The sequence below is a fragment of the Babylonia areolata genome, chromosome 30, assembly GCF_041734735.1.
Source record: "Babylonia areolata isolate BAREFJ2019XMU chromosome 30, ASM4173473v1, whole genome shotgun sequence".
Lineage (NCBI taxonomy): Eukaryota > Metazoa > Mollusca > Gastropoda > Neogastropoda > Buccinidae > Babylonia > Babylonia areolata.
Window position 1 is genome coordinate 11,365,120 of NC_134905.1, and position 16,700 is coordinate 11,381,819.

At 46.3% G+C, this 16,700-nt stretch overlaps 1 protein-coding gene across 1 annotated transcript in view; it reads left to right on the forward strand.

Annotated features, from left to right (window-relative positions):
• Window positions 1-428: 428 nt before the first annotated feature.
• Window positions 429-16,700, forward strand: part of LOC143275247 (trafficking protein particle complex subunit 14-like) — an 83,579-nt gene continuing 67,307 nt past the window's right edge. The window contains exons 1-2 of the mRNA XM_076579221.1: window positions 429-833; window positions 13,039-13,270. Coding sequence (XP_076435336.1) covers window positions 429-833; window positions 13,039-13,270 — 637 coding nt within the window. The remainder of the gene's footprint in view (window positions 834-13,038; window positions 13,271-16,700) is intronic.

Genomic DNA, 16,700 nt, shown 5'->3' on the forward strand with positions numbered 1-16,700 from the left:
AGAGGTCATGTGTGTGTTCCTCTTTTTTCCGTTTTTCCCCAAAGCATATGTTGTAGTATAGCGTATATGGACGAGCCCACACTGTGACACACTTTGACACCTTTTTGAAACTGAAATTATTTCACAATAGCCCTACACCGCCGGGTAGGGTTTTTTCCCCCCAGTTACCAGACTTTCTCCAGCTGTCAGTTTGTAAAACTGACTCAACAGTCAATTCAAGTTTATTTTATTGATGTAACAGCTTTTGAAAAATACATATCTCGTCTGAGAGGCTAGTTCGTTATCAGTTTGATTGTCAGCGCAAAACAAACAAACAAAACCATGGGCAAATCTGGATAGGGGGTGCTCAAAATACTGTGTGACCGAAGTAACTTGAATGCTGGGGGCGATCGGTGGAGGGAGGGGAGAAAAAGAGAGAAGAAACGATGATGGCTGCCGACTCCAGCAGTGATCTGACAAATGTAGCCGTCCAGTTCCACAACTGTAACCTACAGCACGACAAGAGAAATCCCACGGACTGTAGTGTTTATCTCGGAGAAATTCTGAGATACGAAATTGTGATAACAAAACCCAAAGAAGCCGACTTCAAAGGCTGGAAGCGACGAGTAGCGCAGTTGTCTGCCCATGCTTGTGTCTCTCCGATCGAAAGCAAAAGTGGAGCCAACAACATCGGTGATAAACAGGTCGCTGTTGAAAACGAAGGGAGCCCTAAAGGCAAGGATCATGAGAAGAGTAGGCCGGAGACCGAATCTGTCGTTTGTGCAGTTATTGCGACATACATTGACACACTGGAAAAGAAACCACATGTGGAGTCAGGTTCATTCAAAGGCACGGTGAGTGTTTACATTCAACACTTGTCGCGTTGATTTCGATTGTCTGGAAATGTGCATTAATCATGCATCTGAGATTTTGTACACACCAGACACTCAGAGAATTTTGCAGTTATCAGCACATGTACATAAAAATATAAACGCAGCCATGCAGGCATTACACAGAATATTTTTTGGGTGAAACTAATCTATACACTGTCGTTAACCTCTTCAGTGCCAAGCAGTATTTTGACTTGTGCTTCATATTTGCCAGACGGTTTAGGGTTGCGGAGGGTAATCATTAACAAAAAATTCTAGCACATAAACTACTGCAATAAACTTATAAAGTAAGCATAACCCATACTTGTCTGAAAGGAAAATGAACAGGTTATCAAATTCTGATCATTTAGCACAATGATTGTGTATACACACACATGTATATATATATATATATATATATATATATATGTATATATATATATATATATCTACACACACACACACACACACACACACACACACCTCTCTCTCTCTCTCTCTTTCTCTCTCTCTCTCTCTCTCTCTCTCTCTATATATATATATATATACATCATTCAGGTGCAGCTCCTGCCTGTGCTATGCCCACTCACATCATGCTCACTTTCAGACAGTATCAAAGAGGTTAACAACCCATTTGGCCCACATTGCAAGGGGGGAATGGGGGTGGGGGTGGGGGGCGCTGGAGGGGTGACAGGGAGGGGCAGATAGCTGTTTGATCAGTGCGAGCGTGATTTTCTATTGTCTGGAGAAGGGCGGAACCAATAATGCACATTGCAAAAATGTCTTTGTGTTCTTACAGAGAAAAACATAACTCACACACACACAGACACACACACACACACACACGCACACACGATTCAAGATATAATTTCCTTTCACACCTTTTGAGGTATGGAGGATTAGAAACTAAAGAAAATTGCTAACATCAACAGTTTCAGTTTCAGTTTCAGTAGCTCAAGGAGGCATCACTGCTGTATGATTGGTGAGTGTGAGGTACAGACAAGAGAAACCAGCCAGACTGAATCATAACAGAGACCTGGATAGAGCGTTAGGCTGTGAGTTTTTATTCCTAAAAAACCTCTTTCTTCCTTCTCTCCGTTAGGAGTAGTGTCCCTTGAATTCGTCTGCTAGATAATACCACAACTCCCCCTTTTTTGAGTGGGTGGAAAGTTCTTTGATCAATGTAATAGAATTTGTTTTGATGTTAACAGTTTGTATTTCTTGTTAATAGTCCATCTACATCTCCCTTTTTTTCTTTTTTTTCTTTTTTTTTCACAAAATAACTTTCCCTTATGAATTCAACACAAAGGCTTTTGTCTCTTTTAAAAGACCTTATTTTTAACTGCTTTATAATAAGAAAAGACCATTGCTCAATTTTGTTTTCCATGCCTTTCTTAAAGGACTTTGAACACTAAATTCACTGCGCATAGGCAATAGTGAAAAAAGAAAAACATGTAAGATTACACTGCAGACAGACAGACATTAACATAGACCAGAAACAAATTCTGCACGCAGGCAGATATTACATAAACAAATAATCCTGCACACAAATGTTCTGCTTTTTCTGTTACTTAAACACAAACATATGAATGCATTTGCAAAGGAATTGCTCATTCCCTGTCAAATGTTTGATGTTTTCACAGACTGAGCCTTTCTGGCTTTTTAACAGCCCTGCCGCTCTTGGTGTGATGAACAACAGGTGATGTGATGGGTGCAGGCTGTTGTATCTTGGGTGGAAATTTCTTCACCGGAGTGGCTGTCTTTATTGATGTTGGACCATCCGTCATCTGCTGATGTGGCGGTGGTGGTTCTGGTGCCACTTCTGCTGGTGGTGGAGGTGAGTCCACTGGGATCAAGTGTTGCTGGTTGCGACGTACTTCTGCCTGGCTGGTGTTGACCACATATGATCTGTGTAGATCTTTGATGTACACTTTCTGCGAAGCTGTGAGTGGAGTTGCCTGTTTGGTGTTGTGACATTTGTCATAGTTCTGTTTTTGTTTCTCCTTCTGCAACGCTTCTCTCGCTTTCAGGTTTGGGATGTTTGGTGTTTTGGGGGTGAGGGAGGAAGGGAGTGTGGGGATGTTTGTCTGCAACTTTCTGCCCATCAGGAGCTCAGCTGGGGAGTACCCATTTTGGAGTGGAGATGCCCTGTACTGGAGTAGTGCAAGGTAGGGATCCTTGGCTTTTTTCAGCATGTTCTTGATGGTTTGTACAGCTCTTTCTGCTGCACCGTTGCTCTGGCTGTGTTTTGGAGAACTGGTTGTGTGGATGAAGCCATACTCTTCTGCAAACTGCTGGAATTCTTTCGACGCAAACTGCGGTCCGTTGTCGGATACTATGATGTCAGGTATCCCATGAACGGCGAGTATGCTTTTTAGCTTTCTGATGGTGTGGGCGCTGGTAAGCTTCTCGAGACGTCGGAATTCTGCCCAGCGTGAGAAATAGTCAGCCACTACCAGGTAGGTACTTCCTTTCAGCTCGAACAAATCCATCCCCAGTTTGGACCATTGGCGGTCCGGAAAAGATGATGGTAGAAGAGGTTCTCTTCTTTCCGGGCGGTGAATGGCGCATGTGCTGCATTTGTTGACCATCTCTTCTATCTGGCAAGATAGAGAAGGCCACCAAACTGATGACATAGCAAGTGTGCGCGTCTTGGTGATGCCTAAGTGTCCACGGTGGAGTTTTTCCAGTGTGTCAAGTCTCAGACTTCTGGGCATCGCGATGCGTGTGTCATAGAGCAGCAAGTCATCTACAACTGTGAAGTGCTGCTTGTTTTGCCAGTATGGTTTCAGTACTTGGTTTTCTGGCATGTAGTCTGGCCACCCACGTTCACAGTAAGTGCGAATCTGAGAAAGTTCTTCATCAGCTTTCTGTGCTGACGCTATTTCTTGCAGTCTTTTGGTGGATACAGGGTGTGACTTTGTACACTGATCTGTGAAATTTGTCACATGAGAAATCAAGCTGATGTCGTCTTTGTTGGGTTTCGCTGCTGGTGCACGGGAAAGTGCGTCTGCTGAAACTTGGTGCTTGCCTGACACGTGCGTAACTTTCACGTTGTACTGCATAAGCCTCATGCGGAAGCGTTGGGTGCGGGGTGGCATCTTGTGAAGTTCTTTTGAGTCTAGGAGGGGCACTAGAGGTTTGTGATCTGTCTCTAGTGTCACGTGAAGACCCAGTATGTAATCCTGTAATCTTTCGCTGGCCCATGTTGCTGCAAGCGCTTCCTTTTCAATGGTGGCATATCTCTGCTCGGTGTCTGAGAGAGATCTGGAGATGTAGCAAACGGGTCTACGGGTGCCGTCGTCCTGCTTCTGGAACATGACCGCGCCAATGCCTGAATTTGACGCGTCGGCTGCGATGACTGTCTTGCGCTGTGTAGAATAGTGCGCAAGAACTGGAGGTGAGGTCAGGAGTTTCTTGATCTGTATGAATGCCGCTTCTTGTGTTTGGCTCCAGCTCCACTGGGTATCTTTTCGTAGCAAGGCTCGAAGAGGTGCAGTGATGCTGCCAAGTTCAGGCGTGAATTTTGCGAGTTGGTTCAGCATTCCCATCAGCCTCTGAAGTTCAGTGACATTCTGTGGTTGTGGGAACTCACATATGGCTTTCACCTTCTCAGGGTCTGCGTGAATGCCATTGGCGTCAATGATGTGACCAAGGAAGCGAACCGATGACCTGGAGAACTCGCATTTCTCGTTCAGCGTCAGGCCAGCCTCTTGCAGTTGTTGAAGAACAGCTCTCAACCGGTGATCATGTGTCACCTGGTCGGTAGCGTGAACCAACACATCGTCCATGTGACAGATCACTCCTTCCAGTCCTGTGAGGATTTCTGACATTGTACGTTGGAATACCTCACTTGCAGAACTAATGCCCATGGGGAGCCTGTTGAAGGCAAAACGCCCTTCACTGGTGACGAATCGTAGTGAGTTTCTTGGATTCCTCCGAGAGCTCCACTTGCCAAAATCCACTGCAGGCATCAAGCTTGCTGAACACTCTTGATCCAGCAAGTTTGGCGAGGTTTTCGTCTACCGAGGCCATAGGGTGAACTTCTCTCTTCACCGCTTTGTTGAGGTTGGTGTAGTCGATGCAGATGCGGACGGAGCCATCTGGCTTTGGTACAACTACACCGGTGCACCAGTTGGTAGGTTCTGTGACAGGAGAGATGACCCCTTCTTGCAGCATGCGGTCAATTTCTTCTTTGACCTTTGATTTCAGAGCGTGTGGGACCTTGCGTGGTGCGTAGATGCAGGTAGGTCGAATGTCTGGATCGACTGTGATGGAGTATGGAGCCGTTTTCAAGTGACCTAGGCCCTTGAACAGTGCTGGAAACTCTTTTTGTGGATCAAGATGGTCGGGCGGTGTACTAACGTAGTACACGAGTGGGACCAACCCCAGTTTTTCGCATGCTGACCTGCCCAGTAGTGATGTAGTTTGCCCTTTGATGACGTACATCTCTTCTGTGATATGACTGTCTCTGTACTGAAGACTTGCTGTCATGGTACCTAAAACAGTCAGTTTCTTTCCCCCTGGCCCACGAAGAACTTTGTTTGTCTGTTTGAGCTGCTGTCGCGATGTCAGTCCCTCGGCCAGTACAGACACTGCTGCGCCTGTGTCTAGTTTGAATTTCTGCAAATGGCCATCTACTGAAATGTCTGCTGTCCAGGCCTCATCTTCAACACTGAAAATGTGTTCTAGAAAATTGTCATCAGAGTCTGAGTCTGCTGAGACTTCCTGTACTCTTGTGTGCTGACAACCACGGCAAACTGCTTTGTAGTGACCCTTCTTCCCACATTTTCTGCATTCAGCTGGACAGCTGTTTCTGTTATGTGGCTCTTTCCCACAGGCTGGTGTTCTCTTGACCCACTCCCGGGAGGGTCACTACCTTGTCGTGGTCGGGAGGCTTAGTGGCCAGCGATCGAGCGAGCTATGTCGGCGGGGGCATCAGTGCTTCTTGGGGTTTGCTGCTCTGGTCCCAGGTCTTAATTGACAGCCTACGTAGCCATCGTAGCTGTTCGGGCTGAATAAGTGGTGGTTTTTGTACCGATGCCCCTGATAGGGCTTCCCATGCCGAACAGGTCGTGAGTGAGGCCCAAACTAAACGTGACCCACTGTCCCTTTCGCTATTCTCTGTTCTTCTTTTTACCGCCACTTTTCTGTCCTCAGCTCCCCATCAAGCCTTCTTTTCCACATTCTTTTTTCTCTGCGGCCTTCTTCAGGCCCGCCGTGTTTGCCGTGCGGCGCGACCTGTGATGGAGGGGAATGAGATCCTGGGTATTGAGAGAGCACGGTGCTCTCAATACATCCCTTTGGCTCGGACCTCTCCTAAGACAGGCGGCACACATTGGCCTGTGCGTGTCAATCGGCTACCCCCTCGTGGGGCTGGGTCAAGACTGGCAGTTTGGAGGCTAACGAGGTTAAACCCCCGTAGTGCTCATTTCTCTGTCCCCGGGAGCTGGGCATGATCAGGGGGGAACACGTTGGAGCTAGACTGTTGGTCGTATATCCCTCCCGAAACCTGGAAGGGGTCAAGCTGGTGTTCCCTTGACCCTGGCCCCTAAGTTGGACCCCATGGTGGGTGGGTAAGGGAGCGATGAATTTACATTTTTTTCAACATGAATCCTAAACAAACACTCCCCCCTAAACTCGGAAAAAGGAGGAGACTGGGAACAGACGACTCAGACTCAGATTCGGAGGTTGTTCAGACCTCTGGATTTTGGCCGTCGTGGCTTGTGATGGAGGGCGCTGATGACGACAAGCCGTTGTCGGCTCTCAGCCCCTTCGCTATCCAGAAGGGCTTTCAGTGTCTGGCAGGATCGCTGAAGTCCATCAAGAGGCTGAGGAGCGAAGCATTTTTAGTGCAGACAGAGTCAAAAAGGCAGACACAGTTTCTTCTCAAGGCGACCACTTTTGTGGATAGGGCGGTGAAGGTTTCCCCTCACAAAGGTCTCAACTGCTCAAAGGGGGTTATCAGATGCCCGGAGTTGAAAGGTGTGTCTGAGGCTGAAATTAAGAGCGAGCTGTCCTCTCAGGGAGTGACCGACGTGTACAGGGTGACGGTGAGGAAGGGGTCGGACAGAGTCCCGACCAACACTTTCTTCCTCACCTTCTGCTGCCCGAATGTCCCCAAGGACATTCGAGTCGGATACCTGATGGTTAGTGTAAGCCTGTACGTGCCGTCCCCTCTAAGATGTTTCAAATGCCAGAAATTTGGACACGTGAGAGACCGATGCAAGGAGAAAGAGGCGTGTGGCACCTGTTCGAAGGCGGCGCACCAGGGCGATTGCATCAGTCCAGCCCGTTGCGCGAACTGCGGAGGTGGCCACCCGTCCTCATCGAAAGACTGCCCCGCCTGGAAAAAAGAAAAACAAATCCAGAAGGTCAAGACAGAAAAGAAGATATCCTTCTTTGAGGCAAGGAAACAGGTGGAGGCCGCGTCGCCTAAGGTGTCTTACGCCTCTGTCGTCAGACCCAAGACGGTGGACGTCGCGGTTCAGACGACGTCTACAGGGACGCAGACGGACGACTTACCCACCTCGTCAGAACCGTTGGCCTTGGGTGGAGACGCCGTGTCCACCCCTTCCCATCCTGTGCGGCAGTCCTCCGGGGCTGCTGGGTGGGAGAGAAAAGCCTCGGGCGGAGGCACGTTGTCCGCCTCCCGCCCCACCCCACCCCCCGGCACCCCTCGTCCCGCCTCTCGTCTGCCTGGCTCTCGGGCTGGCGGAAGTGAACCGAAACCCCCCGTACCTCCAAAACTCAAGGAGGGGAGGGTTGCGGCCTCGGCGGGATCGGGAAGGGCCGAGGTGATGGATATTCCGACGTGGTCGGAATCAGAAAAATTAATTTCTAAAAATAAGTACTCCATCCTGGCCGACCTTGAGCCACCGCAAGCAGAGGAGCAGGGGGTAGCGATGGAATAGGCTGCTGCTTTATTTTTTTTTAAACCTTTCTTATGGCAGTGATCCATTGGAACATCCGGGGGTTCTACGCCAATTTCCAGGAACTCCAGCTACTTTGTTGTGCTTTGAAACCTTCAGTGCTGGCGCTGCAGGAGACTCTGCAAAGAGATGGCAAGGTTTTATCTCTCTCTGGTTTTAACTCTGTTTTTAAACCTGCTCAACCGAAGCAAGAGGGATTGACGGGAGGTGTCGCTCTTTTTATTCGCAAGTACCTTTTATACAGTACAGTTCTTTTAAGCACCCCTTTACAGGCGGTGGCTGTCAGAGTCACACTTGAGAAAACCATCACTGTCTGCTCTCTCTGCCTTCCTCCTTCCGTCCGTGTTCTGAGGCAGGACCTCATGAACCTGGTTGACCAGCTCCCACATCCGTTTTTACTGTTGGGCGACTTCAGTGGACACTCCCCGCTCTGGGGAAGTGAGATGACATCAGCCCGAGGTCTTCTCTTGGAAAACCTTCTTTCCGACATGGACTTGTGCTGTCTCAACGACAAGTCTCCCACTTACCTTCATCTGCCCTCTGGAAAGCTCTCGTGTTTAGATCTGTCGGTCTGCGATCCATCGTTGGTCCTGGACTACGAGTGGAAAGTGCACGACGATCTGCACGGGAGTGACCACTTTCCTGTTGTCCTCCACCCCACAGATGGAGAAGGTGACTCCCTGCCTGACCGCCTGAACTATGACAAAGCAGACTGGAGTTTTTTTACCATGAAGATAAGAGCGGAGCTGCAGGAAGAAACAGTATTGAAAAGCAAGGACCCTGCTGACACTCTGACTCGGATCGTTTTAGATTGTGCCAAAGCAGCAGTCCCATCGTCAACCTCAAAGCCTCAGGTGCCAAGAACGCCCTGGTTCAACGCGGAATGTCGGGAGGCCCGCAAGTCTTGGAAGAGAGCGCAGCGACGCGTCTTTCGGAGACCGGAGACCGATAGCGTTCGAACCCATCAACAGCTGAGGGCGAAAGCCAGGTATGTTTTTAAAAAGAGCCAGAGGAAGTCATGGAGAGATTTTTGCTCTTCCTTAACCTCCAACACACCCAAGAAGAAAGTGTGGAGGGTTTTAAAAAGAATTAAGGGCAAAAACGTATGCCCAACCTTTCATCATCTTAAACTTTCAGACGCTCTGGTCACAGAGAAGAAAGCAGTTGCCAATTTGCTTGCCTCCACAATTGAACAGAACTCGAGATCAGCTAACAAATCTCCTCGGTTTCTTAAAACCAAAAACCTGTCAGAAAAAACACCATGTAACTTCTTTTCCGACAACACAGAGAATTACAACCTTCCTTTCACAATGAATGAACTTAAATCTGCCCTTCAGACCTGTACGGATTCCTGTCCAGGAATGGACGAGGTCCATTATAAACTCTTAAAGCATCTTCCCCAAACCTGTCTGGACACCCTGCTTAAAGTTTATAACCACATCTGGGTCACAGGCTTTTTCCACCCTCCTGGCGGAAAGCCCTCATAATCCTGCTGCCGAAACCGGGAAAAGACCCCTCGAACCCCTCCAACTACCACCCAATAGCACTGACCAGCTGTATCTGCAAACTGATGGAGAAGATGGTCAACGGTAGACTGATGTGGAAACTAGAGACCGACGGCCTTCTGGCGAAAGAACAGTGCGGTTTCCGCAAGCATCGCTCTACCGTTGACCATCTGGTTCGTCTGGAAACCACTGTAAGAAATGCCTTTGTAAACAAACAACATGTGGTGGCCATATTTTTTGACTTGGAGAAAGCTTACGATACCACATGGAAATTTGGGATTCTCTCGGACTTGCACAAGCTTGGCTTCCGAGGACACCTGCCTCAGTTCATCCACAATTTTCTACAAGACAGACAATTCCAGGTGAGAGTCGGCACCACCCTGTCCGACATTCACGAGCAGGAGCTGGGTGTCCCGCAAGGGAGCATTCTGTCGCCGGCTCTCTTCAGCATCAAAATAAATGACATCATTCAATCCGTTCAGAAGGGATTGGACAGCTCGCTGTTCGTGGACGATTTTGCCTTATGTGCAACTGGCAGCACTTATGCCAGCATCCAGCGACGGCTTCAGCTCTGCATCAACAAAATCCAGTGCTGGGCAGAGGAGAATGGCTTCACATTTTCGTCCTCCAAAATTGAATGCATCCATTTTCATAACTTTCGCCAGTTCTATCCGGACCCTGAAATCCGTCTGGGAAAATCCACCATCCTGGCGGTCAAGGAAGCCAAATTTTTAGGGGTCATCTTTGATCAGAAGCTGAACTTCCTCAGCCATATTAAACAGCTGAAAGTATCTTGCCAAAAAGCCCTGAACATCATCCGAGTTGTGGCACACACGAACTGGGGTGCTGATAAGAGAACTCTCTTGCACCTCTACAGAGCCCTGGTCCGGTCCAAACTGGATTATGGAAGTGTAGTATATGGCTCGGCCAGACCATCCTATCTGAAACTGTTGGACCCTGTACACCACCAAGGGCTCCGTCTCAGCTTAGGTGCTTTCCGCACCACACCTGTGCACAGCCTGTACGCAGAGGCGGGGGAACCGCCTCTCTCCAACCGCAGACTGAAGCTGACCCTAAACTATTATTTGAAATTGTTTTCTGAACCTACAAACCCTGCTTACGACGCTGTATTCAACAACCCTTTCGGTAAGAAATTTACAGACAACCCAAACTGCATACTTCCTCTCGGACTCCGCATTCAGCCGCACTTAGAAAATGCCCTGACAGCCCTCCGTGGACCTTTACAACACCTGAGGTCCGATTCGATCTGGCCTCATACCGTAAAGACTCCACCAGTTCTCTGGCCTACAGAACCTACTTTTCGGAACTCTGCCACAAATTCCCCACTTTTCAAAGCATCTTCACTGACGGTTCCAAGTCAGAGGACGGAGTCGCTGCATCTGCGTTCTGTCCTGCCTTACCTGACCGGCCCTCAACGGAACACATCCTGTCTGACAGCTCGGTGTACACTGCGGAACTGACCGCACTGGTTCTGGCGGTAAAAATGGTTCTCTCTTCGAAACAAAAGAGATTCATGATCTTTTCCGACTCCTTGTCAGCCCTGGAGGCGATCGCCTGCAGGAATGTCACTCATCCCAAACTGCTGGAATTTTATGAAGATTTTACTCTCGCAACGAAGAAAGGATATGAGGTTGTGTTGGCCTGGGTTCCCGGACATGTTGGCATTCGTGGTAACGAAAGGGCGGACCTGCTGGCCAGGAACGCTGTAAAGAAAGAATTATCCAGATACTTGGTACCATACACAGACATGAAGTGGAAGGTGAACACTTACGTTAAGGATCTTTGGCAAGAGGAGTGGAACACTCAGACAGACAACAAGCTCTTCCAGATCCGTCCAGACCTAAAAGAGACCCTCCCTTCGGGGGTGAAGAACAGAAAGGAGGAGTCTGTGCTGTGCAGACTGCGTAAGGGGCACACTTTTTTTAACTCATTCTTACTTGTTGAAGGGGGAAGAGGCCCCTCGATGCATTCCCTGTGATGAGCCTCTCACCGTGAAACACGTGCTCCTTGACTGTTGGGATCTGCATGATGTTAGACGCAGACATTACACGGCGGTTTCTTTGAAGACTTTGTGTCGTGATGTCCCTCCGTGGGCGCTGATGGACTTCTTATAAGAAGTGAACATTTTTAACCAGATTTGAAGGTTTTAAACTATGGAATTTTTTTTTTAACTTTGGAGTGGAAAGTTTGAAGTGGTGACTTGTTTTAATTGGTTGTTTTTTTATCCTTGTAGTAGTTATTGACGCGGCGATAGCCTTGAGATGGCCTTAGTGGTCGGCGAGGCTCTAAGCACCATAATTTCATTTCATTTCATTTCTTTCCCACAGTAGTAACACTGTTTCTCTGATTTGTCCTTTTTACCATCTCTTGGTCTTTTGTTTTTGAAATCAGTTTTCTTCTGTCTTTGATGTCTGACACTGTCTACTGATGCTGAGGTTTCACCGCGTAGAATGGGTTGGCTTTCTTTTCTTGCCTCCGCCTGCCTATCAATCTGTACAGCTTCAGTAAGTGTGAGTTTTGGCTTGGACTGTAGGTCGTTGATAGGGAATCATCCCTGACTCCTACCACGATTCTATCTCTTATTAATTCTTCCTTGAGTGTACCGAAGGAACATTCCTCAGCTAGCTTAAACAAATCTTGTATGAAAGAGTCAATTGTCTCAGAGTCCTTTTGTGTTCGCATATTGAACTTTGCCCTCTCGACAATGACGTTTTTTCTAGTGTCAAAATAGTCATTGAAAGCTTTGAGAATGGCGTCATATGTGAGTGTGTTGTCGTCCTCTGATATGGAAAGTGTTGCTAGAATGTCATCAGCAATATCGCCCGTTGTGTAGAGAAACACGCTCACCTGCTCCTTTTCAGGTTTAGACTTGAGACCTGAGCCAACACGAAACCGTTCGAAACGTTGTCGCCATGTCGGCCATGCTGCTGGTGACCCGTTGAAAGTCTTTGGCGTTGGTAGGTTGACGGGCCGTGATGCCATCGAACCTTGCGCTGCCGCCGCTTGGTTGTCTGCGTTCTCTGCCATCATGTCGTAGCCGCTGCCACCATGTATGATTGGCGAGTGTGAGGTACAGACAAGAGAAACCAGCCAGACTGAATCATAACAGAGACCTGGATAGAGCGTTAGGCCGTGAGTTTTTATTCCCGAAAAACCTCTTTCTTCCTTCTCTACGTTAGGAGTAGTGTCCCTTGAATTCGTCTGCTAGATAATACCACAACTGTGTTCGGGCAAATCCATATACGCTACACCACATCTGCCAAGCAGATGCCTGACCAGCAGCGTAGCCCAACGCGCTTAGTCAGGCCTTGAGAAAAAAAAAGGTGAATAAATAATAGATAAGCTTACATAAATAAATAAATAATAATTATAATATAAAAAAGGTAGTAGTAATAATAATTTTAAAAAAAAGATATATATATATATATATATAAATAAGACAACAGTGATGATAAATAAGCAAATAAATGTAAAACATGAAGACACACATTCACACATACACCCACACATGCATAACAGATATGCACCAAACATGCAGTTTCACAGATATGAAAGCACAGCAACAACAATCAACAAATGTTATTGCTGTTAAGCTGTCCAGCCCATAAAGCAGTGCATCATGACAAATAATACTATTAATAACAGGTGTGACGTGATGTCACACACACACGCACACTCATTATGATTCATGTATTAAAAAAAAAAAAATCTTTCACACTGTCATGTTTCAAGAGTGAAAAGCACTTCAAAGATGGCAACACCTGCATCATTCCCATGTTGACGTGCGTGTGGAACACCCCGGGCCAGTGCCAGCGTGCCCAGCTGACAGTGTCATTGTGGCTGTCTGCATCTCCGCAGAACATCAACCCTGACCTGGAGGCCAAACGAGATTTCCACCTGACCTCTGGCACGTCTCTGACCACCAGTGCCACAGCAAGCAGAAAGTGTGTGCAGCAGATGTCAGGTAGTGGTCACAGTTCTTGAGATTTTTAGAATTATATTGATGAAGGTATAATCTGGGACACATGCAATTGGACGAAACTACTAGTCCCCATCATGCACTAGTTTTATTCAGGACTGAACTACAACTTTCCATTGAAATGCATATCGCCTGTTTTCCAGTAAACACACAGGAAATCTTTCCTGTGTTAAAGGGTAGAAGAAGGGGGTAGGGTAGAAGACAGGTGCACATGCCACTCTCTCCTCGTACCAGCAGCAGGGTCTTTTAGTAAGATGAATTGAGGTGTTTATTTCCCTAACTTTAAGTTTAACACAGCACTTAGCAGCACATCCTAACTTAACAGTTAGCAGCACACCTGGAACACACACAATACCAAAACGCAGGTCAAAACAATACCAAAACATATGCTAGACATTATTGCCATTAATTAAAGACTGATATAAAAGGAACGTTGTCTGAACAAATTAAACAACACTGCTGATAACCTTTCTCCATTCCTTCACTCAATGCCTAGTTGTACACTCTCTTCTCAAAGACATCTATGCAAAGATGGAAAAGAAGCTCCATTTAGCTTTCCACCAACAATCAGTTACATAAGATAATGTGCACAAAATATATGACTGACAAATACAAACTCCCAGTGAGTCGACTCCTGTAAAACCACCATACAGTAATAGCTGTTTCCATTAAGACTGAACAAATCTCCACTTTGTCTCTACAAAGTATCCCACTGGAACAATTATTTACTGGAAATCATATAATTACCACATTAATTGTCTCTGGTAAATATTTAGCAACCTGTGTGTACCAACGTAGGACTGCCTCTCAGTGGTCTCAAATCTTATGAAACACATACGGCTATGTGTTATCCCACTGGCCTTTAGCACATGACTACAGCACATGGTAATCATAACTACCAACAAGTCAAACATGTTCCTCATGTTGCTGTATCACCCATGTGCACACACACACACACATGGAATATCCTCAACACACAGTTGACCAGTAGATTTGTTCACCTTGAAGAAAACCATCACCACCTAACATACAGAATAGGTAGATCAAACCTCAAAATAACTCCGAGTAGCTAACCAAAACACGCTGAATCTTGTGCAGAGACAAATCCAAGTGCTTTCACACCAGTCAGTCACACACATGCATAACTCTAGACTGAAAAAACTAAAAAACAACAACAAACGGGCATGGAAGGGAAGGGAGGCTGTCTTGGGAAGAGTGGGTTTTAAGGCCAGACTTGAAAGAGCTGAGTGCGGAGACCTGATGAAGCGAAGGGGGGAGGTCATTCCAAATGCAAGGTCCAGAGACAGAGAAAGAGCGTTGGCTGACAGTGGAGTGTTTGAATCTGGGTATGCATAGGCAGAATGGATCAGAAGCCGATCATAGAGAGCGAGATGGGGTGTAGATGTGAAGGCAGCCACAGAGATAGGAAGGGGCAGATTTGTAAATACATTTATAACAAAGAGTGCAGATCTTGTACTTTATTCTAGGTGAGGGAGGGAGCCAATGGAGATGTTGTAAAAGAGGAGTGATGTGCTCAGATCTTTTCTTTCTGAGGACAAGTCAGGCAGCAGAGTTTTGTATGCGCTGGAGGGACTGGAGGGATGAAGCAGGCAAACCAGACAATAGAGAGTTGCTGTAGTCGAGACAAGAGAGAATGAGAGAAACAACAAGTCTAAATGTTGCATCGGTGGACAGATATTTCCGAATGGAACTGATGCGCCATATTTGACAGTAGCAGGACTGACACTGAGGTCTGGCTGATCAATTTTTGCATGGACAGTGTGTTATCAAGTACAATGCTGAGGTTCCTGACTGAGCTGGAAAGAGGGATGGATACTGTCAAGTTTGATTGTGTCAATTGTGATGGAAATGAGTTTTTGTTTAGTTCCTATGATCATTGCCTCAGTTTTGTCTGCATTCAGTTGTAACTTATTTAGAGTCATCTGGTTTTGAATGTCCAGGAAGCGGTCAGATGTTTCTTGTAAGAGCGCGGACAAATTTTCAGGGGTATCACTTTTCTTAAGTTGAGCGTCATTGGCATAAGAATGATGACTGACATTGTGGCAGTTGATAATTTCAGCGAGAGGAGCGGTGCACAGTGTGAAAAGCATAGATCTCTGTGGGACTCCGTGTTCGATTTTAACGGGTTCATAATAATAATAATGAAATTTATATAGCGCTGAATCTTGTGCATAGATAAATACAAATCAGACTGGTAATTACCAATGATGACAGACTGGAATCAGTCGGCAAGATATGATTTGAACCACCTGAGAGCAGTGCTGTTGATTCCAAATGTATAATGAAGACGGGAAAGAGGGATTGAATGGTCTGACAAGTTGAGAAGAGTGAGAAGGGAAATTTTTCCTGAGTCGGTTACTAACAGTAAATTATTCAGGATGTTGACGATAGTGGTTTCGATGCTGTGGTCAGCACAATAGGCAAACTGAAAAGGGTGGAGGAGATTGTGTTGAAACAAAGATGGTTGTTGAGTTGTTTCAAGACAGCTTTTTCAAGAAGTTTGGACAGGAAAGGAAGGTTAAAAACTAGTCGATAGTTTTTCAAGATGTTTGAGTTGAGGTAGGGTTTCTTCAGAAGAGCCAGACAAATGCAGTTTTGAAAGTGGGTGGAAAAGTTCCAGTAAGAAGAGCTCAATTGACAGTATTGGTGATTGCAGGGAGAAGCTGTGAGACACACTGAAAAAAGACAGAAGCTGGTGTGGGATCAAGCTCACATGATTTAATTGTCATTTCTTTCAGGATTTCATGGACTTCTGTTTCACTCAAGGGATTGAAGGAATGGAGAGGTGTGTCATTGAACTGGGGATCAGAAATAGGTAGGAAAGGTGTTTGATCCAAGCTGGTACAAATATTTTGGACTTTATTGAAAAAGAAAAAGGAGAAGACATTGGGGAGTTCAGATAAAGTGTAGGCAAAAGGAAGAGGTGTCCTTTTTTGCAGTGCCAAGAATATCTGACATGATGGAATAAAGACATTTGGTGGATGTGGCATCAAGAACTTGGGAAGAAAAGAAGCTTGTCTTCGCTGATGAGATCATATATTTGACTTTGTTTATTTGTTTTCAGAAGATTTGTTTGTGGACTTTGAGTTTTGTTGATGCCCTTTGCCATTTCAATTGGCGACACCTGTGTTTTGCAATGTGAATATCTTGTGTGTGCCATGGGGTGGAAGGCCTATCAGGCTGCATGCGGGTAGTGGGGAGTGCATGTTCATCCAGCAGTTTAGAGAGGACAGTGTTGTAATGTGTTGAGATGTTGGTACGGGAAGAAAATTTGGAAAGGCGTTCAGCAGCTTGAGAAGAAAATGTGTTAATGTTGATAGATTTCAGATTGCGACAAGTAACAGAATGTTTGGTTCTTGTTGGTTTTGAAGTGTTAAGCGAGAAAATAACAGCA